The sequence below is a fragment of the Neurospora hispaniola genome, assembly GCF_033458365.1.
Source record: "Neurospora hispaniola strain FGSC 10403 chromosome Unknown B0T23scaffold_6, whole genome shotgun sequence".
Lineage (NCBI taxonomy): Eukaryota > Fungi > Ascomycota > Sordariomycetes > Sordariales > Sordariaceae > Neurospora > Neurospora hispaniola.
In genome coordinates, this window is record NW_026944411.1 from 2902351 (window position 1) to 2926730 (window position 24380).

General features: G+C 50.6%; 4 protein-coding genes across 4 annotated transcripts; all 4 read left to right on the forward strand.

The window, feature by feature from the left end:
• Positions 1-8671: 8671 nt before the first annotated feature.
• Positions 8672-9622, forward strand: B0T23DRAFT_430901 (uncharacterized protein; the record flags this gene model as incomplete). The annotated part of the gene is made up of 2 exons (XM_062840279.1): positions 8672-9364; positions 9434-9622. The coding sequence occupies 2 exons, from the start codon at positions 8672-8674 to the stop codon at positions 9620-9622; spliced, it is 882 nt and encodes a 293-aa protein (XP_062691145.1).
• A 4438-nt stretch (positions 9623-14060) lies between these two features.
• B0T23DRAFT_201777 (uncharacterized protein) lies at positions 14061-15110 on the forward strand. The gene has a single exon (XM_062833398.1). The coding sequence runs from the start codon at positions 14253-14255 to the stop codon at positions 14874-14876; it is 624 nt and encodes a 207-aa protein (XP_062691146.1). The 5' UTR covers positions 14061-14252; the 3' UTR covers positions 14877-15110.
• A 2593-nt stretch (positions 15111-17703) lies between these two features.
• Positions 17704-18692, forward strand: B0T23DRAFT_201830 (Ctr copper transporter). Its single transcript, XM_062833399.1, has 2 exons — positions 17704-18435; positions 18491-18692. The coding sequence occupies exons 1-2, from the start codon at positions 17981-17983 to the stop codon at positions 18597-18599; spliced, it is 564 nt and encodes a 187-aa protein (XP_062691147.1). The 5' UTR covers positions 17704-17980; the 3' UTR covers positions 18600-18692.
• Positions 18693-21915: 3223 nt separating this feature from the next.
• Positions 21916-23115, forward strand: B0T23DRAFT_455458 (uncharacterized protein; the record flags this gene model as incomplete). Its single annotated transcript, XM_062841234.1, has 3 exons — positions 21916-22216; positions 22339-22457; positions 22545-23115. The coding sequence occupies 3 exons, from the start codon at positions 21916-21918 to the stop codon at positions 22899-22901; spliced, it is 777 nt and encodes a 258-aa protein (XP_062691148.1). The 3' UTR covers positions 22902-23115.
• Between the last annotated feature and the right edge of the window lie 1265 nt (positions 23116-24380).

A 24380-nucleotide genomic window follows, 5' to 3' on the forward strand; every position in this document is an offset into this window, starting at 1 on the left:
TGGCAAGTACCTTCAGCCAGATTTGTAAAGTTGAAGTGAGTCCGTGTAACGCGAAACGAGTGTATTCTGAACCACCGAGAGTCCCGTCCGACGTACGAATAGACCAGCATGAATTCCTATACGAGGATCGTGTCTAGGTTTGCTCAGTAAAAATAGCGGTTCTGTTTTCTCGAAGGGAATTATCATGAGACATGTGTTCAGCCTATGTCACCTTGCGCCATCATCATTACCATTGAGATTTGGAGTAGATCGGGAACTTTCCGAACCGAACGAAATGTGGCCATCTGAAGAGTTGTGAGAGTCTGAGAGTCTTTGAAGATGATGTTCTAGACCGTTCGGAGCGTCCGAGCCGTGTCGGAACTACGTTTTTGAAGCAAGTCCTGGATTGGTATGGTCTTCGACTGGATAAATCATGCCGTTGAGAACAAAGGCGCGTAGAGACCAGCCACCGACGGTTTCGAGGTGATGGTAGGGTGTAGGGAGAAGAGGGCGGATTGGTCAAGAAGCGGTTAGGGTTAAGCTTTGGGTCATGATTGATCGACGCATGGGTCGTCACCTTCTCGGTCGGTGATGGCCAGATCCAGAATGGATGTTGAAGGGAAGAAGGGTGGAGTCGATGAAGAAAGAGGCTGACGGAGGGAGTGAGTGAGATTCAGCCAGGTCGGGCAGGTCCCGCGGAGGCATCATCTGGGTTCTGCTGAGTGGTGGACCTTGTGCTTTTAATTTCCCGAGTGACCTCCATTTGTCGTTGATTTCTGCTTGAACGGCAGGCGCGCATGAGTGCCGCGGTTTTTTTGCAGACTCGCTGCGGGCTGCAATTTGGCGTTTTGGCAGGTGCCGGTGATCTGGAGGAGATGGAAGGACGAGTTCGGGAAGGCGCCTCCCGTCGCCATCCCGCAGTTTGTGACCAGGTACCGCCCTATCAAATAAGGGCACAGATAAGGGGGGTTTTGTCGGTGTCACTGTTAGTACAGTTCATCTCCTGGGGCTTCAGGATCCACCCATCACCACGCATCGATCGCACCACACCTGACACAGCACCCAACGTCCAGTCCACCGCACTTTTTGGATTTGATGATGGACACTCCGACTGCTTTTCTCCTCTCTTTCAACGTCACTTCGGACATCCGATAGTTCGACTTCTGTTTCGGTGACCGCTCCGATCCCAACTCCACCAATGGCATGTCGGACACTTCTCGCTGCCTTTGTTGGCATTGTCGTCGTATCGGCTCCCAATAAGACACGCAACCCGACGTGACGGATGCGATTCAAAGCGATGCCCCCCTCCTTCACTCGGCGAATCAATGCCATCCCTCCAATCAGCAGCTTATGAGCAGCCTATGACCGACCGTCTTTGAGGTCGTTGTGCAGGTACAAGTGCTAGACCACTTGGTAGAGTCGCACACGGGTCGAGATGGTACGCAACATCTCGAACTGACAGCTCCCAAATCCCTCCGGTGCTGGTGACACTGACTGCTAACACCCGACGGTTTGGTGCAGGCGTCTTTCTCTCCGAGCCTCTGACCATCTCTCCCCTTCTCCTTGGTACTATAGACAACATGTCCCGCTGCTTGCCCGCTTTCGCTACGTCCAGCGAGACAGCAACGGACAGAAAAGAGTCAAGGGAAGTCTTGTGCCGCTGCCGCCAGCTTGGGAGGCTTCCGGTCGAGGCTTCCATGACTGTTCTTTCCGTGGCGGCACCATCAACCGGCACCGTCAACGCTCACCGGGCTTGCTCCAGTCGCTTTGCTCAGCTGCATCCCTTCCCTTGCCTTGGACATGGCATGCCTACCATACTTGTGCTATGTACACTGCACCCAGCGTTCAATGGCAGTGCGGCTCAACCCACACTGTTCATAGCTGTCTTGCTCAAATCCCGAAAGCTTGCAGACCATTATTGAGACTTCTCATTCCTTTTCCGTACTCTGAATTTCGGTATCCTCCGGCCTGTCGTATCAGGAAATTGCCTCTTTTCTGTCCCACGAGGCACATCGTCATGTCGGAAAAAAATGAGACTTCAGAGGGCGCTTCTTGGGGGTTTGGGCGTGACCATCGTGGACGGGATGGTCCTGCTACCACATGCTCGATAATCTCGCTGGCGCATCGTGGCTTGCTGCACCTTGCCTTGTCCAAGAACGCCCACAAGCAAGCCAGCAAGCCAGCCCCATGAATCGTGGCCCTCCTTGGATGCCCACGGTGCCGCCATTTCAACGCCTTGTCCGAGAAATGCGGCTTAACGATGATAGCGCCACTGCGCCTATTCAATCTTTCACTGGCAGACGAATATCCTCCGACAGCCGAGAGAAGCTGCCTCAACATGGAAATGTCATCTTTGGACGGCAAATCTTGAGAGATCGGGTCCCTTACCCAGCATTCCCACTCTGCCAGTCCAGCCCAGCCCCAACCAAATTGCATCATCTCCTATGTTGTCTCCACCGTCAGCATGCCGCTTGGGTTGCAAACTTCAGAGTGCTCCTTTCTCTAACTTAAATATTCCCTTCGCAAGGAGCATACCTATTCGGGCCTTACTGCAGTTGCTTCGACCCTCTCATTCGCTTTCCCGACAATTGTTTGTTCGGCAGCAGTCCCTGGGTGGCATTCACGTTTGACTTTGTTCTTGATGGTGACAATCACGGGTCACGGCACGGTCTATCGACAGCCAATTGCTTGGCTCGACTATTATCGTGGGCGGTCCTTGTACGGTGTGCACACTGGTTCTCGCAGTAGCCATGGAGACACGGTCTTACACTAGTGCATCACCGTTTACCACGTAACCGGAGCGTACTGTGTAGGATCGCCAAGGGTTCCGAGATCACACCAGGGGCGCCTCTCTATGAAGCATGTCTGAGCAAGACGGTAGGCAGCAATCCGTCCTCACTGTGTGTTACTTGGCAAAAATAACACTGAGAGCAAGCATACCCGCCTGGGCTGGGGTCGATTTCCGCGAGGTTCCAGCTATCGGAGTGATGTGCTGTGTAATGTAGAGGGACGGCTGCATCGAGGGCAACAATGGTAGCCATTTGCGTAACCTGGCATTCTGATCCCCAGCACTGGAACGCGCCAGGTACTCCGCATGTCATAGTTCCCCGCCGGAACCTTGTTTGCTGTTCTCCTGCTACCAGCGTCGGGTTATGATTCGACCTTGTACGCCCAGCTTCAATCCAGCTTTTTGTGGTGCAAGCGTGACACAAAAAAGAAAGGAAGGCTTGGGTATTGTGCAGACCCGGTACAGCTGGGAAAGGGATTATCCCAATATTGACACACTCGCACGCTTCGTTGCTGGAGAGGACCACCCCCACCGGCCAATATCATACAAACATCTGAAAGGATCACGGGCGATGACTGGCCATGAGTCTCCCTTCTCGTCAAAAATTCCCCCATTCTGAAAGGATAACGCCCAATGATACTCTGTCCTTCCTCCTCTCAACCCATCCTTTCACCGATCCGGCCATCTATCAGGTGCGACCATTTCGTCAGAGACCGCATTCCGCACAAAAAAAGAACTTTTCTTTTGTCATTCCGCGCTCGGTGGAGACAGGTTACGGAACCTAGAACGGAACATGCCATACGGGGTACCCTGTGCTCCGTACATACACATCCATTTCACCTTACCGGGCCCTTTGGGATGGCAATCGATGATTCTGCGGGGAATGGTTATCAAAGCTTGAGTAACATCCACCGACATTTGGGGCTGCTTGTCCGTCCCGGGACTCTGTATAGCCCCTGCATTGTGGAAGCAAGCCCGCAGGCACTTTTTGTCAACGATCGCCTTCATTACCAGACCTGGCTCAGCCTTTCCATAATTTTCCTCAATACTGGCATGGACGATACGACGAGTCTGTCAGTCCGGACGCAGGGAAATTGCAAAATACCATATCATCTCCCCTATTTTGCGCAGGTGCCCTAAGACAAGAAGGGTCGGTGCCGAGAAGGCTACGCAATTCTTGCTTTTTCTGCGTTTCAATGGACTCAAGTCGGGGATGCTTCTTCCTCTTGGCTCAAGATATCACCCACCCCTCCTCCCTTGGAACTAGTCCCATGCAGCGTGCAGAAAAACTAGTGGCACCAAACGCACCCGTCAACTGGATGCGATGGAAGAGGCTAGAGCAAAACAGGCTTTTAAGGGTGCTCCTTGATGCGATCCCGAGCCGTCAAAATGGCAACTGTCTGGCCTTGTCACCCAGTTCTCTGCTCCCTGAACGTGTCCTGTAATCTCAAACCCGCACTTCAGCTGAATACTTTCTATGCACCTTTGCGAGATGAGGTCGGTCGCCTGCCCTAGCATTGGTACATTCTCAATCAGGTAGCCATGTTATCGTTCGTCCCGTCTCCTTGTCCGTGTCAGATATTACTGCAGAGAGAATGGGGGACTACCGTATCTTGTGTTCTAGTCACTCTAGACTTCTACGCGCACTGTTTACCAAGAGACCCCAACCTATCCATATTACCATTCGGCATTGCGTCTGATTATTGCTCAGTCGCTTCTATGACCTGACGTGATCTTCATCGTCCGTCGTTGCCTTCAGTGCAAAAAGAGAAATCGACCCTTTCATTCGACCGGGCGGTGATCTTGATGAAGCGTGAGCACTGCAGAGAGTGTGAATCTGACGGAATCACACCTCCATTTTCATACTCGAGCGCCTGATTCGAGAAGCGGACGGGAGGCGCAACGAAGCGCCATCCATGCCTGTAGGCGTGCAATAGCTGCCTATTCAGTGGCATTGCTGTATTTGCCCTACGTTGAGATCAGCCCCTTGGCTCTTGGCCTTTATGGCGCGTCTCCCACTGAGTACTTGCCTCGTGGGGAGCCTGGACTTGGGTCAAAGTCCAACGGTGACCACGCGATTCAAGCCATACACAACTTGGGGAAGAAGCTGAAATGAGCTTCTGCCCAGGCTCTGGACCAGACTTGTTCACTGCGCATTTCGTCTGCCAGGCAGGAGCGTACAATGTGGACAAAGCCTGTAGTGCCGGATAGATCGGTGTCACAAGCGCTGGTGCTTTACAATTGGTCCAAGATGAGTTATGGGAAGCATGTAAAGCTGCCTTCCACGTTACTGGAAGCAATTTGATTCAAATCAAGCAGAGTGTTTCCAGTCCAAGGAGCTGGGGTTTAGATTGGCAGGGGTACACCTTCCAGGATGGCAAACCGCCCAAACGGAACGTTCTGTGGACCTCCCGTGTCGAATGTCAACACCTGGAGCATGCCTCGAGTTCTTTACACGTTCTGGGACCGCGACTATAAGCTCCGCTCGCAGTAGTCTAGCAGCAAAGCGGAATCTGTCCTGGTATGCTCGGGTCCGGTTGGGCCTGGTCCGCCGGTTCGCAGTGTCCACTAGCTGGAGCCGGATGCAGTTCCTTCTTGTCGCTACTCGCTGTCAACACGGGGGCTATCAGGTCTCATTCGTCTGCTGATCGTACACATATGTTGGCGAAGACATGTCAGCGCTGAGCAATAACGGACTGACATCGAACCCTGCTGCACATCATGCTTCGCTGACATCTGTTGGAGAACGCTTCAGAGTCTGTGACAGTACTCCGTATGGCAGGGACTGCACACTGTAGCCTTACAGAAACGGAGAGTCCGGGCTGAACGGTTTCTGGCGTGGCTTTCCCTAGCACCACCATGGCGGTTATTGGACTGATGGCCGTTGATTAGCACCTTGTCGGGTTTGTCAACCGGATTTCAGCCCTGATACATCAAAGAGGAGAGGGCGAAACGGTCCACACATTTGTTCCAGGCACAAAGCAATGTGCACCAAATTCTCCATACAACATGCATACTAGTGTAGGGCGAGACATGGGCGTGAACCGACAAGAAATCCATACTACCCTTGTTCCTCTGAGAGCTTCCCAGGTTTGGGGGGTATGCGGATACATCCCGGCGCTCTGGTGCATGGCCGGGTGGTGTTGACTCCCAGTGTGGGAGGTGGACCAAGCACCAGGGTTCTGGCCTCCCTCGGTCCTCGTCGCTTGTCTTTCAACTTCAGGATAACCGGTTGGCTATAATCTCTTTCTTGTATTTCCTGGGGTTCACCTCGAGCACTACTTCATATGTTGAGAGCTCAGAACTGGTGAGAAGACGACGACCTGTGACGCACTTTCGCCTACACGACGACGAACCCCCTTGCGAAGCTCATACTACACCTATCACTTTCCTTTTTTCCCCAGGGGAGCGGACAACTCGATAGCCCGAAATCTTGAGCTCGGTCTCGTCATAAGAGTTTACAAAAAGGAAGTGTATGCCGGATCTGGGCTTCGTCACTGCACTTGGATTCGCGCCAAAGCTGAGTTTGGCACTGCACCCCCGGTGTAAAGGATAAGGAGGAGGTCACGATCCCATGTACCGGGTCAGATTTACGCAGTACGCGCTTGCTTGACCTGAACGCCACTCCCACCTTTCCGTATCCAGGGGCCCTCCACCCTGTAGGTACTCCGTACCAGAAAACAGTCCAGCCTGGTTCCACATCCCGACTGACTGTCTTTGCTCCTCAGATCTCTGGAGTCGCAGGAGAGGCCATCATCAACTCGATTCAGCCAGAACATCAATAACAAAACATCTGCCCTTTCTTGTCATCAGCGTTAGCCTCTTTTTCAAAACGCTGAGAGTTTCTGTTACGGTTACTGCTGCCGTTATTCCCTCCGCTTCCCCCAAAGTCACGGCGTTAAGAAGCCTTTTCAGTCTGCCGTGGCGCCTGCCTTCTTGCTGAGGTGGACTACCAACCGCACATTGTACCTCAACGCATGGGAAGGGCGCTATTAGCGTTGTGGCTACTTTCGAAGTTGCCAAGTCTCCGTATTTTCAGCTGCCAGCATCTTGTCCCCTTATCAAGCTTTGTTTGTCAGTCTGCGACGAATCTCACTAGCGACTCTGAAAGCCAGTAACTCCACAGTCACAAAACAATACAACAACAGCGGCATACACAACAGGTCACGCAGTGACATTGGGATCTTCTGAAGAAGGCCGAGAAGAAAGTCCAATGGTGGGCGCGTTCTACACTCTTTCACACCAACCTCGGGGATCGAAGGCTGAACAAGGATTGAACTCTCACAACCCGCGCTCTTTCAGCCATCCCGCACTGGGGTAGCCAAATTCGACCATAACCCAAAAGCAAAGGAGCCGCCAAGCACAATACAAAGCGCCAGCCAGGGACGAGCTTCCAGCCGGACTACCAGGTACTACTGACCGTCCGGCAGTCGTTCATTCGAAAAGAAACACATCTGTTCTCGGGCAAGGGGCAAGAAACGCCCGCGGCTGTTGCTTGATCCTGCCACACCTACATACCCTTGGCTAGACTTGGACAGGGTCCTTATTTGGATCCCGAGCCTCCCTACGGGGGTACATGCGTGTGTGTGTGGGTGCTAGTGCACGCGTGTGTGTACACACCTTTGGGACGAGCGCACATATAGTTCAGGCGGACGCCATCGACAGATCGACACTCCACATCTGCTACATGAAACTGATCAAAGAGTGACTTTGAAGCTCTTCTACGTCCAAGTAAGCTTAAATTTGGGCTCTCGGCAACCTTCGTTTTCTTGGCTGAAGCCATTACTTCTCCATCCGCCACAGACTCAGCGTTGTCGACAACCCAAGCCTGGAGGCGTCTTCACCTGGCCGACATCTTCTTCGCAGACTAGGCTTCCTACAATCCCCAGAGCAGAACGCCGCTTCCATCGAAAGGCAGAAGCAGAGATTACGAAAGGAATTCTTCCCTCCGACAAGCCTTTGGATGTGTCCCAACCTGACGCCATCCGATAGATACCATTGTCACATCAAATCTTCAAGGGTTGCTATAACTTGGTCTGTCTACTAGCAAGAAGCATACGACCAACAACAACAACGAACTTTCTGTTTCCATACGACGAGAACAATCAACTCCCGCAAACCAAGACGAACCGAAGCGCGCGTATGGGTATCATGACCGATCATCAGGCGACCCTAGCACATCCTGAGAGTTTCTCCTCCAGATCGAGAAAGGTGACCACGAGTCTACCACCTTTTACTCTCCCTGCTCTAGATATACCAAGTACGCGAAACCCCCATCGTGCTTTTCCCGTTCTGAACAGCCCGAATGACAGTGCTTTTGAGGACCACAACCGGCAGCGGTGGATCTCAGGGCAGCAGGTCTCACTTCGCCCTCTCCTTATCCCCCCCCCTCTTACCCATTCCATTCCTCAGCCCTCCACCATTAGTCACATTACAACCAGCACAACCTCCACCACAAATAACTGTAATCTGACAACCACCTCAGGATCAGAAATAGCAACTGAAGGCCTCAATCTATCATCGGGCATTAACAACAACGGGTCGCAATCCTCTCAGCAACCCGGGTCATCCATTTACTATTCAAGTCAACTCACAGGATCGTGGCCAACACCGGGAAGCTCAGCGCCATCCGCGTACACATACTTGAGTCCAGATTCCAACCCTGGGTCGGGATCGCTCAATCAGACCTCTTATACTCACCGACCACAAGCTACCTTTGGCTCAGTTCCGTCATCTGTGACGAACTATTCAGGGGGCCGTACCACCTCTACGTCAACCAACGCGGAAACCGTACCAGTCTCATCGTCTTACCAGGAACAGCATTCGTTTCCGACATCAGTAGGATCATCGGGAGGACCTCTGGGATCATCGCACCCTTCACAAGCGTCAGGTCCTACCCACCCAATGCTGAGCTCACAGAACCCGGCGGTAACGCAACCGCCAACGGCGGGACACGGCTCTTCGTTGCCCTCCCTTCATGATTTTGGCAACTTCAGGACATCTTCATCCCAGAACAGCTACTACCCATCTGCGACCCAACAATCACAGAGCTCGACCCAAAGTAGTTACTACCCATCACCATCGACACCACAACAGGGCTCATATCCTGGTTTTCAAGGGGTACCAACATCGCAGTTATCCCCGACAAGTTACTCACCTTCAACATCGCAAGGAAATGCGCCACGCGCATTGGGATCGATATCGAGCAGCGGCGGCAGCGGATCCGGGCTACAGTACGTGACGGGCAGCAGACCTCAGCAATATTCTCTCCAGTCTCAGCATCACTACTCGCTTAACGGGCATGGACACGGTCCCGTGCTGAGCAACATGCACCAGCCCGGCACACCGTTGGCCATGGTGGGTATGTCAGGCATGCATTATGGCACCCACCATCCGATGCCTCAGTACCATCGGTATGGAGCTGGCCACGACCAATTGGGACCTCGTCAAGGGGACCGACCATACAAGTGTGATCAGTGCACACAGGGCTTCAACAGGAATCATGACTTGAAGCGCCACAAGAGGATACATTTGGCTACGAAGCCATATCCTTGTGGCAACTGTGAGAAGTCTTTCTCGAGGAAGGATGCGCTGAAGGTAGGCTGCCTGATTCCCCTGCGATTAACGACGAGCGAAATGCTAACGTTCCCTTTGCGTCACGTCCAGCGTCACAGACTAGTCAAGGGTTGCGGAAAGAACGATCAGGTCAACGGAAACAACAACAAGCCGGGAACGGCGGGGGACAATAACACACGGCCACCGGGTGATTACTCGGTAGGCTCCAGGACTTCGCCCATGGAACGCATCGACGAAACTGCGAGTGATGACGCAGCAGTGGCGCGATTGGCTTCGTGAGAAAAACGACCACTTCGAACTGTGTTCAGTTTTTACCTCGTGTCTGCTTTCATTTATGCCTTTTCTTCCCATATGTGCTCTTTTGCGGATCAACACTAGCGAACGAAGCGGAATTTGGATACAATGGCGGTACTTTTTTTTATTCGGATATGGAGGGGATAAATCGGGCGCTTGGACGGCTACGCTTTTTTCCATAACCTTCTTGTTTGATGGCTTTTCGTGCAGGCTTCGATTTTTTCTGGAGGAGTGGTTTTTCACGCATCAATAAAGAGGAGGAAATGGACTGTGGTGGTTCTACCAAAGAGATGCAGATGAGCTGGCAGCTTCATCACCACATAACGGCTTACTGAAGTCTGTTTTGCATTGCGTTTTTGTCTTGTTCCCTTCCTCTTTTTTTTCGATTTTCTTTTCTTTTCTAACGGAGTAAGATGAGTTTTACACCACAGTGGCTTCCCAAAGGGACATTGCTGAGAACAAGACTTTGCAATGGGAGTAAAGAAGGGGGGGGGGGGGGGGGGGGGGGTTGTTGGCCAATACAAACGGGAAGTTGACTTGACAGCGAGTGCGTTTTTGTGTGTATCTGTATAAGTAACCCCGACCCAACTCTTTGGGAACGGTGATCGAATTTTATATACCCTACTGTTTTACACTTGACAAACCATCGGATAAGTGCTCGTAGAGCTAGTAGTTCGAAATTGGGCCTACCGCGGTTACGGTTGCGGAGTGTGCGCCTTCTTGGTTAAAACGCTGGTGGATAGATACGGCTGAGTAGGTACCTACCTATCTAAAATACTTACCTGTCATGCATGCTCCTCCTGTTCAGCACTCCAAATAGCAAGAAGCCACAAGGTACCAAAGTACTGCATCAACACTCATCAACTGTCTACTACCACTCATTCTTCATCTAGGCCCTCCTTCTTCGGCGTGAGAGGGGAAAAGCGAGGATTTTCTCAAAAGCTAGGTACTAACTCTTGCTCAATCACAAAACTGCATACCCAGAAGTAGCTATGTAGTTAGCTAGCTCTACACACTAGCGTCGTCAAGTAAGCTGAAACAAGCTGAAAGGACTCTTCCTTAAAGCAAAGGAGGAAGTGTCGGCCGGCCGTGCTCTTGGCGCCCATTCACTGTGTTTCCATTCACTGGCACTCCCGTCCTGGATATTTGGGCTGCCTTGCTGTTGTTTCCTTTCTTCCCCGTTCCTTCTCCTACCAGAAACAGCAACCTTTTCGTCGTCCTAGTCCAATAGGAAGAGATCAAGCAAGGGATGTTTTTCACTGCACAAATAGCTAATCATGTAGGCGAGAGGAGATACATGTGCTCTACCAATTCGATACCGTACCACGAGACAACCACGTTTCTATTCGCAGGTCACTCATATGAAAGAAAAGAGAGTTGGATTAGATTAGAGGAGTGGAAGCTCAACATAGCACTTGAGTGTTCATCTATATCTTCTACACGGTGGATGTTACTTGATCACTTGAGCAGGAAAGGCCCAAAATCATGGCTGAAGTCCGGGAGTACCACTCCCAGTACATCAGACTGAGCTGAATGGCTAGCTAATGACACCCAAGAGGGGCGACAAATGATAAAAAGAATAGAGAAAGCTAGCATCATCTTACTGCTTAAACCCAATTACCATCACTAATAGTGCCTACTACCCACTAGCGATTTAGTTTCAAGGCAAGTACCACAAGACTTCTCGCCAGCACTTGAGCATCTGGCGCTCAATCTCGAGCAAGCCGAGTGAGAAGCCCTGCATACACACAGCTATGCTAGTATGAAACCACAGCCGCACTCGCTACATAGCACTCTTCAAACAGCGCCTGTTAGACCCTACGATTGAGTCGTTGCTTACTGGGTCGAGCTCAGTTCTCTCCCCTGTGGCTTTAGGTAGGACCTCACTTGGACGGAGCGGCAGCCATGCCGTCCGGTCTTTCATATTTCAGGCTCTGGGTGGGTCTTGGTTCTGGACGGGATGCTTAGTTTTAGATGGGTATACATAGGTAACCGCGGGATTGATCTGGTCCTTTCTTCCTGTTTCTTATTAGGCTAGATACAAAGTAACTGAATTGGTCCCCTCGGCGGTCCCGATCGACTGTTCTGGATATGATAGATGTCGGAGACACTCGAGATCTGTTCGAATTTGAATGTATGATATGATTTAACGCCAATTGCTATAGTTTTCTTTATCAAGAATAAAAAAAAAAAAAGATCGAAAACATTGATACGACTGGGTTGCTAGGCAAAGAAATTAAGGAAATCGAGCAAGAGAGCCGTTAGTGTTCAGCTAGCCACTTACCAGTTACCACTTACCACTTACCACTTACCACTTACCACTTACCACTTACCACTTACCACTTACCACTTACCACTTACCACTTGCCGCTTGCCGCTTGCCGCTTCTACTTACACCATCCGACAGACCGTTTCTATCATCGTTCCAACTTACAAAATCTACAAACCAACCAACCCCTCGCAAAGAAAGAACTTCCATCATCGATAATACAAGACTTCTTCCATCGCGTTCAAGTGGTACAACTACGAAGCTAGGTAGCTGCACTTCCAATGATCTTCTCTCAAACCAAACATAGGTAGTCTTCCGCGGAGCAGAGCTGTGAACGACCGAGGAAAGCAGCAACGAAACGATAGACCAACATATGAACAACAGCTAGCTACCTACCTATGTAGTGGTATGTAGGAACAGCTACCGCAGTTATCATTGCCACCGTCAAGTCTAGACCCCTCGTCCGTTGGCAGCGTGTCCGCCACACACATAGGGCGTACCTATCCTTCTCTCGATTCCCTTGCGTCCGCCACGCACAACGGGGTCTTTGGCGGCTGTATGTAGCTTTTGTTGCCTCGATCACTGGCTTTCTCGCCTTTTGACTTTTACTATGCGAGTATTTCACTAGATGTGTTGGGGAACATATCAAGCTCTGTCCGCTTCTCGGTGGTACGGTCTGGACATTCACATCCTTTTAGGTCTCAGCCTACTGAGGAATGCTGGACAAACGGTTGAGACAAGAAGTATAGTCGCAAAGTGCAAGTTCCACGCAATACACGGGACTGAGCTGGTAAAAATGTGTCAGAGTTCCTCCGACATTGTAGCCCGGGAGTGTTTCGCTCTAGCCTTGGACTAAAACGAAGAGCCTGCCCTACCCCTACTCGGTGGTGGGACGACATGGGGATATAACACCACCACCATCACTAGATAGAGGAATCGTGGAGAACAATAGTGAAGTGACAATAGAGGATCGAGAATACTGACTTCATCAAGAGCAATATATTGTGACTTCATGCTGACCGTTCTGTGGTAGTGTCCCGGACTTCTTTCAAAGTACATCCTCGATCCAGTGATCTACGCTCAGAGCCGTTCATTCTTAGAAGCCCTGTCACATCTTTACCAAACATGGAGACTCGCAACCGGTCAATGTCTATGTCTGGAGTATTTCCAAAGATCACTAGACCGCCAGTTCCGAACGCAGTCTAGTTCCACAGCCGATAGCCGAGTACTAAAAACCGAGCATCTCGATTTTCGTACCACCCACCCAAGATTGTTTCCTTGACCTATTGGGAATCTAACAACAGGAAAGGAGAGCAACCAGTCCTGTGGATTTTCACATCCCAAGCTCATGCTACTTTGTCTTCGCTGCCTGATAAGCAATTAAGTAGCATCCCTACACGACGAAAACAATGGATAAATAGAGATATTCACTTGGAATATGTAAATTTTGTAATCAAAGCTTCTATGCCTTGAAGTTAAGAGCAAGGGATTAGCTCAGGCTATAGCAATCCTTACTATAGTAGTCGCAAGGTGACATGAATGGGCTGATCTGAACAAGGGGAAGTGAAGCTGGCAGCCTGAGGGGGTAAGACCGATCAGTCTCCTCATTTTCGCACCTTGACCAATTCTTCCATCCATCCCCCACAAAGATGCTGCAGGAAGATGACCTCCCCCCGGTTTGAAGACCCGGTGACGCTTGAACGGGCTAGAAGGACCAATTGTCGGAACGTTGTGAATGGTCCCGGAAATATCCCGTCGTAGGTACTGTGTATGCGCAGAAGTACATGACGCATCAACAAACACCCATTCATGATCCCTGCAGAAATCAATAGCAACTCAACATTGGTTGCGTACTTGCATACGTTGAGTTCTGTTAAGGCATAGGGGTTTCGTCCGTCCATAGCAGACATACAGCAGCGCCTAACTTCGACCACACGAGGTAAGTTAGTCAGCCTTGGCATGGCTCCATTCAAGTTCTTGACAGTTGTTTCCCTGTTAGTGTAACCTCTTCGAATGCCGGTGTGATCTTTACCAGACAGGCCCAGCTTCTGCACGTCTTGATGGCTACCTCAGGTAATCACACTGTCGGACAAGACACTCGTCAGAACTCGAAGGGTCAATGCTAACACTGCGGCTGAAGCGAATCAATGGATTTGTGATCCCTGAGGCTCAGCGACACTCCACGATATTGCACGAAGACGACGGGAGGTGAGCACGAAGCAGGGAAGTTGTCCCGTTTATTGATCGGCTGAGGCCACTCCCGGTATGGGATGTGTACGAAATCGCCAAAAGAAAAGGAAGACAGCCTATGGCACCAAGATTGTGTCACCAACAACCCTCGGTTAGATGGTTTTGGAAAGACTCTTGCCATACAAGAGCACGGTATGTCTTGATATGACGGACAGAAGTTCCGACACCTACAGTCCTTCTCCCCACGGTGGAAATGCAGGCTGTTGGGGAGGACTCCGAACCGCTCGCAGTACTTGGCCAGTAGCAAGCAGAATCCAAACAGAGGGGAGGAAAGGTCATGGCTTGGCCCGGGGCAGCAATGCCCGTCAGCAGGGTTCAGGAATTTGGTTCGCGGTGGAGGGCGGCAAGCCGTGGCGCTCTGCGACTTGCATTTCAGCCCGCCCAGAACAGGAAGTGGTAGTAGCCGTTCTCAGTCCAAACATCGAAAAAGGTGTGGGTGACCGGCGGGTCATTGTCAATGTTCGGGTGAGGCACGCGGGTGGCCACGGCCATCGTTTCATGGCCCAAAAGAATTCAGAAAGTCCACTTGGGGCAAATCCAATGAATCGATCATCTTCTCTCCGTCACCACCACTTGATTGAAGCTACTACTCTCACACCCCCGTCAGCAGGCCTATTGGTGATTAGGCTGACCAATGCACATGGCATCCTCAACCTCCTTCGCACGGTGTGTCTAGAGGTCACACATTGCGACAATTTGCACCCCTTCCCCTCTTTGTAGTCACTTCCGCCGCTGTCGAGCGTCTCGAGTTCGCATGTCTGATTTCCGCTTCGGCCCTCGACATGCCCCTGTGTCCATGTGAAGGCCGCTACCCGAAGGAGATGATATATCGTCCGATAACTGGACTTGCGCCCTATCCCAAATATTGCCCTTCGAGTGTGGAAAATGAGCCAAAACCATTGGCACGAAGGCTCAGCGCATCCATGACTGCTTGTTTTACGCAATAATGGCTTGCAGATGGGCTGAGGAGGCCGGCCAGCCATCTAACCGCCGCTGAAGAGTGTTGAAACGGCGGGCTTGCAGACTTGTAAAGCCTTCATGCTGCCAATGCAAACTGAATGTCCCCCCATGGGCTTTCGGGATGAATGAAGTGCGATGCTAACATCCCATCTCAAATATGTGTGGTATGGGGGGGTATGGTAAGCAGGAAATGTCGTGATTATGGTTGCCATGTCTTACCAAGGCTATTAGGAGCTGGAGACGAGGACAGCTAACGGTGCCTTGGACGGACTTGTGTCCGTTTGCGAGCGTGTTTCGGTGAGAGTAGATGCGATGCAACCCCCCATTCTTTCGATCATCGCCCGCCTTTGGGCCTTCCTCTTCCATTCGCCAGCCTTTCCCGACCAGCCGCCGTCTTCGGCGCGCGAGCTCATCTGAATATGGTGGGTGGCTTCCTGATATGGCGGGGCCATAGGCGACTTAGCGGTTCTCCCCATGCTGTGGCTTTGACAAGAGCATATCCAAATCTGAGTGTTATAACCGCCGCATAACGCCCTCCCGTTATTGTGGCTTGTTTATGCCGATGTCTCGAAGACACTCCCATAGTTCTGCTGATACCACGTCTGTTGGTCGGTGGCCAAGATAAGAGATCATTCATTGGAGATGTGCGCATTTTGTGAACGGCAACTTTGTTGGAGAATGGAACGCAAGGAAGAAGCACTTACCCAAATTCTGTAGCTGGAGTAAAAACCGGCAACTCTGACATCGGACTCAAGTATGAAGTGCGGTTTGATGACTAACCAAGTTGTGAACGGTCGCACAGGCTGGCCTGGCTTTGGCTCCCCGGCGAGCGGAAATGCAATATCTCCGAGAAACTTTGTCCCAGGGTTTGGCTCTGATGAGTGTTACAGGTTTGGCCATTGCTCCCGGAGCCCCGCGTCTTGAACAGGGAGAGCAGCCTAGTAAGCCATGACCAAGCACGATGCGAGCGCGCAGTTGTGATGGATATCGGCTGGCTGCATCGAGAAGAGATAAGATTCGCTGGCAGTGGTGATGTCGGTAGCAAAGGTAACACATGGAGGCCGGATGTCCTGGAGAAGCTCTGGCCAGCTAAGCTGTGCAACGGCAGCCGGTTGTGGTATCTCGATGGAGAGTCAGTGTAAGGATCTTCAACTTTGGTGTGAGTGTCAATGCAGTTCGACTGGGCAACAAGGAGAGGGAGGGGCGAGAGAGTACGAAGGAGGTCCCGTCGGGATGTCGCTAGCTCAACACGGGCGGTTGCGGAGGCTGGGTTTGCCTGACGTTGAATTAGACTCTGCTGCTGGCGTCTCGCGGCTATGATCCGTCCCAGTGGGACGTCAGGTTGGCTTTAATGCATTGGCGGTCGCATTTCGATTGTCTGACCTTGCCACGTCTAGTCCCGTATCTCCTGCCAACTGGTCGTCAGCGATGTGATAGTCATATCCATAGTACTAGGTACGCACCGATATCGAAGGGCTGATTTGCCTAATGTTGCCTTGTACATACTACATACATATGTAGTTGTTAGGCTAGTCGGCGACCATTCGGGCGACCTTGCCAGAGAAGGGTTGAAGAGTGCAGATCACCAGCTCGACAAGCGCGTGTCGCAGGGAGTATGTAATGGGAGCGGGACAGATCAGACCCCCAAAGGGTAAATGCAAGAGCATCATGGCACTTTTGCTGGAACGCCCCACGGTGCGGTACCTGCAGCGGTTGCGAGCCCGAAAGACGACCAAGTACGTGAAGGTTCCAATGTTTTGACATGGCGAGCAGTCGGAAGGGCACGGTTTGGACGCATCGTTTCGGGCGTGTTGTCATTTGGGTCGACGTGGAGGAACTGGGGCGGCATGGATTGGCGGCCGTGATGTTGTTGAAGGTTGGTTGATGGAAGCAAACTACCTCTTCCGAGAAGTGGTCGAGCCATAAGAAGGGGAAGATGTCGTCACCCCGCCCGTAAAATTTTGCCCTCCGTGACTATCATTCATGGTGCCTTTCCCTGAAATATGGAATTGACTCTTTGATCCACCAACTCCATCTTTCTTTCCTCCGTTCGTTTCTTTCGTTCCTTCCCTTTTTGAGATTCTGGTCCGAGTGACTCGATCGCATTTTCTCACCCTCGTCAACTCTCTTTGAGCAGTGAGTACAAAGGAAGGTGCCGGTGCAGATCGTACTGCTGTACTTTGCGGGATTGTAGCTGGTCATTCGGGAAGAAGTCGATCCATCGATGATGGCCAAAGTGTGTTGAATTTAGGTGTTGTCAAGCAGAAGTCGGATGTTTGATGTCACGGATAACAAGCAGATGCACCTTAAACAGGCACGGAAAGAGCAACTCAAATCAATGGGCCGGCCTGTGCGTACAAGTGTTTGGGATTTACTCTCCATCGAGTACCTGTACCTTTGCGGCGGATTCCGCTTTTTCTTGGCTTTGAGTACTCAGGTAGTCCTTGCTAGCAGCCACTAACTGATTTACCCGGGATGCTGGGTGTATATCTGCTAGTACAAAAACTGAAAAGACATGGAAGCGACCAAACAGTGGCAGGGTTACACTCCACTTCCACTCCTCCAACGTGCCGCTCAAGGTGAGCATGTTTCTCTGACACAAAGTCTCAAATCGTGCAAAAGGGGCGACTGCTCCAGTCTTTCGAACTCTGGGCAGCCTCTTCTTCTCCTTTTCGTTACTCGTTCAATTGTTGTACTCCAACCAGGGAAAGACGCGATCGAAGCCAGTCAAGAATCAGAGCTGTCTCACACTCGTCTTCCCACTGCAAAATCCCCACCGCCGGTTGTGCCGAACACCATTTCGACGACGGCGACGACAAAAGACGTCAATATCTAAACCCACCAACATCAGCCACTCACACGATATGGATATGGATATGGGCATGGACATGGGCTCCGGCACGAGTTCCGGCGCCAGCGGACACAACATGATGGCTGTCTTCCAGAACTCGATGACCACATCCCTTTTCTCGGCAGCATGGACGCCCCATTCAACCGGTGCCTACGCAGGCACCTGCATCTTCCTCATCGTCTTCTCTGCCATTCTCCGCGGTCTATTAGCCCTACGCAACTGGCTGGAGTACAGATGGATCGATGCCGAGATGAAGCGCCGCTACGTCGTTGTTGCCGGACGAGGAACGCTGGCCGAAAGGGTTAGCAATGATTCACTGGCGAAGCCCATGGTGCTGAGCAGCAGCGGCGTCGAGGAGAACGTCATGGTCGTTCAGAAGCATGGAGCGGAAGGGCGCCCGTTCAGGTTAAGCGTGGATCCAATCCGTGCGGTGCTTGATACGGTCATTGCGGGTGTCGGATATCTTCTGTGAGTTTTGGTCAAATCCTCCACGTCTTACACTTTACTGATATGGCGTGTCTAGTATGTTGGCGGTCATGACCATGAATGTCGGATACTTCATCTCGGTGCTCGGCGGAGTATTCATCGGCAGTCTTATTTGCGGCCGCTATGCGACATACTTCGGTCACTAGCATGCATGGCCTGTGGGTACAAAATCTGGGATTTTCTGGGCATGGGAGTTTAGGTTTTGATCAGCATTTTATTGGTGTACGGTTGTATGTTTTACTTTCTTTGTTTTTGGGAGCATGAACGGGGCGTAGGAATCGTCACGATCAACAGGATGACAAGTCCCTAGAGATGATCACCAGTAATCGTAATGGGCATCACAAGATCGCCAGCGCTCATTGTTCACAAGGATGGAAGCATGGAATCGGATAGTGCTGCGGCTATGGCAAGTACCTGTACATTTGGCGGCGCTAGCATGGGAGACGTGCATAAACTTGCTCAAATCCACTCAACCTTGATGGTCGGTCAGTGGCTGGATCCCCGCCCCTGCTCCAGAGGCACCCACTGATCCCATTTGGCGTAGGTACTATGTAATATTTGGAATACCCCCACTCGGTCCACCAACACCGACGACGACCTCCGGTTACATATCCATTCCGGTCATGCTCCGGCTCCGGCTCCGTGTCCGTGCACGGCGCCGGGTAATCCTCTCTTTCTGGGTTTATTCTCGGCCCTCATGACGTTCAAACGCGGAAGTCACGGAACCTTTGAATTGGACACCAAGTCCACAACCTATCAGGGGCGGTGAAAAGCCCTAAACAAGTGCGAACGCAACCGATCTTTCACGACTCACCCTTCAAGTCGTTTGTCCTCTCTCCTAACGAGAAACTGACAGTGCTTCAAAATGAGTATGTTGTACGCCTCAGTCTCAGCGCTTCCATTTTTGGTTGACGCCTTGGATTCTATCCTACAAGCCTGATCCCCTCAATGACACGCCTACATAAGCAAACCAAGATGAAAATGAAAACGCAAAGCTTTATGATCCTCGACTGCTTCTCTAAACAGGTCCATCCCGTCGACCTGCGTGCTACTCTGCTGCGCGGAACGCCCATGTTCTTGTGCACAAACAACTCTTCCCGTCAGGAGATCCTGTTGTATGCTTTGGCGGGTACCATTTGGTGTGATGAACCACAAGGGAAGTCCCTTCTTGTACTGATGGTTATTCCCATGTCGAGCTCCGGAATTTATGACGGCGTTCCCTATTTCGATGCATCATCCAAATGGTACAAGACAGATATCCAGCCAATTTCGGGTTCGTGAACACGTTGCAGGATCCCCAGGGTATTAGGCTCATCGCTTCTATTTCAGGAATCTGACAAGTGGCAGGTCCTGATGCGGTGCCAATAAAGAGCAAGGAGAAGACGTTGAAGCTGTTGCGAGGTTGTTTTATGATATATGAAAGAAGAACATGCGATTCGTAAGATACCAAGCTCGCCGTTGGGGGAGAGGACTCACTGCCAGTTAACTTCGAAAACCTTGCTCCAAAACGCATTTGATGCTTTGCCCCATGATCCTTTCAGTCAACCACAGGCTCTCCCACCACCACCAAAATCTCTTTCATATCCAACGACCCGTCCGATAACGAAGTAGATGTTGGACCTCCTAGAACATAGGTGGCGGGCAGAGTCACACATTGAGGCATCCACCTGATCGTGAAGTCAAGCTCTGTTCACCAACAGAATCCAGGTCACTCTCTTGTAATTCCTCAAGCTCGATGCCATCATATCCGACATAAAGGGACTGGGATTGACAGCGTCCGGTGTGGTATTTGGCCAACGGTGGAGTTGGTAATCTATCTCGGAGGTGAGTGGCGCCCTTAGGCAAAGAAAACCCTGATCGCCAACAGTCATGTTCGCATATCGAACCTTTTAAACCGTTGGTTGACAAGTTAATCAAGCGATGTAGATGTACTGAAGTATAGTTAACAGAAAGAACATATCCAACCTACTGATCCCAAACGGAGCGACATACCGTATCTTCATCTCCACGGGTCATAAGCGCCATTGATACAAAACAGCCTGGAAGGTCACGCGTTCATTGATCAAAAGTTCACTTCATCAGGAAAGCGCTGACTCAAACACACACGGGATGGGCTAGAGTGACGCGATTTATGGTCTTGTTCATTCCCTTCCTGAGATCTGTTTACTCACTGGCAAATGAGTTGTATCAGGTCCTTCAGCTTACCCGTCAGTGGTTCTTTCCCCATCAAAACAGACTGTCAATGCCGGTATGAGCAACCTCCTTGTCTTTCTTCTGGAGTTGGCCTCACAAAATTTGGGCAGGGAAGGAGCAAATGTCTTGTCTGATAAAATGCCCAACAAAAATGGTGGGGCTTGATCCATCGATGTCATTCAAGTCAAGGCAATATATTCCTCCAGCATGACCTTGGACTCTCGGAATATACATCTGCTCACAGCCAGCTTTCCTGGTTCCTTTTCCAAAGACACATTCGATCTGATGCTTTGAGCCTCTTCATCACCAATTTTCCAGGCGCTTATACTGCAAATTTTCCAAAGGGGGGGCCAGTCGGGCGGGACATGTACCCGCGCTATCGCCTATTTCCCGTGTTTGGCCACTACAACACCGCTCATCCTTTATAGACGCTTCCGTTATAGGGGCGGGTGGTTGGATCCCTGCTGCTCTTGAGCCGCCAACTCTAGCCACAAGTCACAATGGTGAACGCCACCAACGGCACACGGCTGTGAAGTCGAACACTTTGACGTTTTGGGGAGACTAACCGATCTTGACCCTGGTTAGCGTTACTGAAAGAAAGAAAATCATTGCAGGTGATTCTATTCCATCTGTTACGGGGACAATTGATCTCTGCGTTAATTTGGTTGAAGGATGTCTACTCAATGTCCAGCTGGTTGGGAGCATACTTCTCTTTGGGAATTGCTCTGGGAGATGTACGTGATGTGGGTGGCAGAAAACTGCTCGTTGCCAACTCGCAACTGCCAACTTTTTTCTACTTAGGTGCACCAGACTCGCGGCTGGAATCCGCTTTCAAGATGGGTGATGTTGGTGACAAGTGAAAGGAAGATGAGTGTCTGTTGGAAATTTTGATCCAACTCCAAACTCAAGAGTCTCTCAACAGCGCTGACACTTGCAGAGTATTCTCTTTTTCTACCTTTTCCATCGTCAAAGGGAGGCTTTTACAAGATGCCCACGATATTGTGAGATCCAACCTGATTGAGGGCAGATGTTGGGAGCAATGAATGTCAACAGCGCTTGGTTGGTGATATCTCTTCTCTGGGTGTATGAGAAGCTTAACAGAGGTACTAGTGGACAACCAAGACATTCGAGTATAAAATGTTGCCATCATCACCGACAGAATGGAAAAATGGCCGGCAGCACCAAACACGTTAGCACGGCGCTCCTAGACCCGAGACCAATAAAGTATAACCTTTCGAAGTAGCAACCATCATCAAATCAACATCCAATATGTCGATCTCTAGGGACCAGAGCATAAGAACAGATCTTGAGAAGCTCTACAGGCAAATTAGCACTCGATTCTCTCTTCTCAACTTCTTCTTCGATGATCCCTTAGGCAGTACCGACATGGAAAACCCTAAGTGGAAAGACGAAGGGGAAGAGTGCAAACGCTTGTCGGATAGATTTGAGACGTGGGCTAGGACATACAAACTTGGGGCGGCCGGCCAACTGTACGACATGAAGCGCAGGATGGACAAGAAAAGGGAGCTTTTGACGTTGTGTAACAGGCTTTACGATGCTACTGAGCACTGTAATAATCCCCTAGCCAAATTCAAGGAGAGAAAGGAGAGACGCTGACAGTTTTTGTTTGACGTTACCTAGTGCATAGTGGCACCCAGCATCCCAATTGGTCAACTAACACGCCGTTCACAGTCCCTAATCTCACGGAAATGTCATGGAAGGATGACCCGGACCGGCCAAGCGAGAACTGCTCGGACTCGTCAAGTGATGACGGCAAGCAGCGTCGGCCCAGCAGAGCCATTCCTGACGAGGTGAGTAGCACACGTCTTGTTCACTCATTACCTATCCTTCTTTTGTTGGAGCAAGATGACTGAATCTAACTTGATACAACACCCCAGGAGCGAACCGAAGGTGATCTCAAGAAGCAGTATGCAGGACAGTTGTTGAAGGTCTCTCATCAGCTTTACGAATGCGAAAGATTCCAGTTCGAACTGAAAGACTTTGAGCCAGAAAGGTACACCGCCCATATGAATGATCAAGGACAGATAGATCAAGAAGAAAAGGATACAGATAGGGCGGTGTACAAGAAGTTGTACGAAGGGGAGGACGATGGGACGATTATTAACAACCTATTCGACACCATGCGAAGAACGCATGTAGCGGCTCATCCCATGATTGACTGGGAAAGCCGCCTCACGGAGCTTGTGCCATATATGGAGCCTACCCGCCCAGACGGACCCAGCCAGGACCCGTAAAGCTGAGTTATAACTTGGCTCTATTCGGAGAGGACACTCCTCGCTGGACGAGGGAGTACACCTCGACAGGATTTACAGATTTTTTCTGGAAGGACATCGTCGAGAAACGGAAATTTAGGTTTGGGGGATGCCATGAAGCTTTGGGAAACAAACAACACACTCCTTGAAGACACAGCTTACCTACTCACCAAGTAAGTAGAGGTACCCATGAAGGGTCAATCAGTCCTTACCACGCAGCCACGGAGCAACAGAGAGTCACAGAGATAGAAAAGCAACTCGCAGGCAAGTTGCAAGAAAATCGGTTGAGTTATGTATGTAGCTAGCTAGCTACCTAGTCTACTACTTCTTTAGTACTAGACCCCTCTCCATTTCAGGTCCGTTACAGGAACTGCTAATGCGAAGATGGAGAGGGGGAAAATAGAAGGGAACTCAACCACCATCTAAGTATGTTCATCTTTGTGAAACAAATATCAAGTTGTCTCCATCTCCATTATTTGCCTTCATCTCCATCTCGAGATTGTAACCCTCAAACTCAAATTTCACCACAGCAAACAAACACAATTATCCCGCTCGCCTCCTTGAAACGGGGCTGTCTGCTGAGTTTACTAAACAACAGACTCTGGGGGAAAAGACGAGCGGCGATACAACCTGACGACGTCGCTTAAGGGTCAAACATGATGAATTCGCTAACTTAATGTGAGTGTCAAACATAAGGCGGGGTGAGAGAGGCATCATGATTTTCCTTTTCCTCCCCCCCCCCCCCCCCCCCCCCCTTTTTTTTTTTTTTTTTTACTCTTTTAGCCTTCTTTGTCTTCTCCGTTCCTATTTCCTGGTGCTTTACCTTTTCTGCAACCAACCCTCACCAACGGTAACTCTCTTCATCACAATGCAGTGCACAATATCATAGGTATCCCACGGTCAAGACCAGACAGACGTTTAGTAGCCAAATATTTCTTGCTTCCCCGTCCATACCTAGTGTAGGACATGATGTGAAGGTGAAGGGGAAGCTGAAAATGAAGTCGTCCATCAATCACTCCTCGCGATCTTCTAAGCTTCCAGCCAATTCTTTCCCTCTACACATATCTGCCCGCCCGCTCGTGTACATACCTTTATTTACCATGCTTCAAGTTGCTTTCTTGTACATATATGTGCGTCGTAGATGTCAATCTGCGTACTTACCTGACTCTGCACTCAGTTTTGCTTTTACATTAGGTCAGTACACTGTACACTACATTCCATAATGTGCTTGCGTCCATTCATTCCTGTTTGCTGCTGCTGCTGCTGCTGCTATGTTAAAACATGTGAATCGCATGCGCCTGCCTCCCTCCCTGTGTTTCTGTCGGTGGCTGTCAACCGCAAGCAACGCGCATTAATCTGTCAATCTGTTAAGAAGCAAGGAAGCAGGGAACCAAGCAAGTAGAGAAGCAGGGAAGAAAAAAAAAAAAAAAAAAAAAAGGTCGTCATCGCCATGTTTCCTGC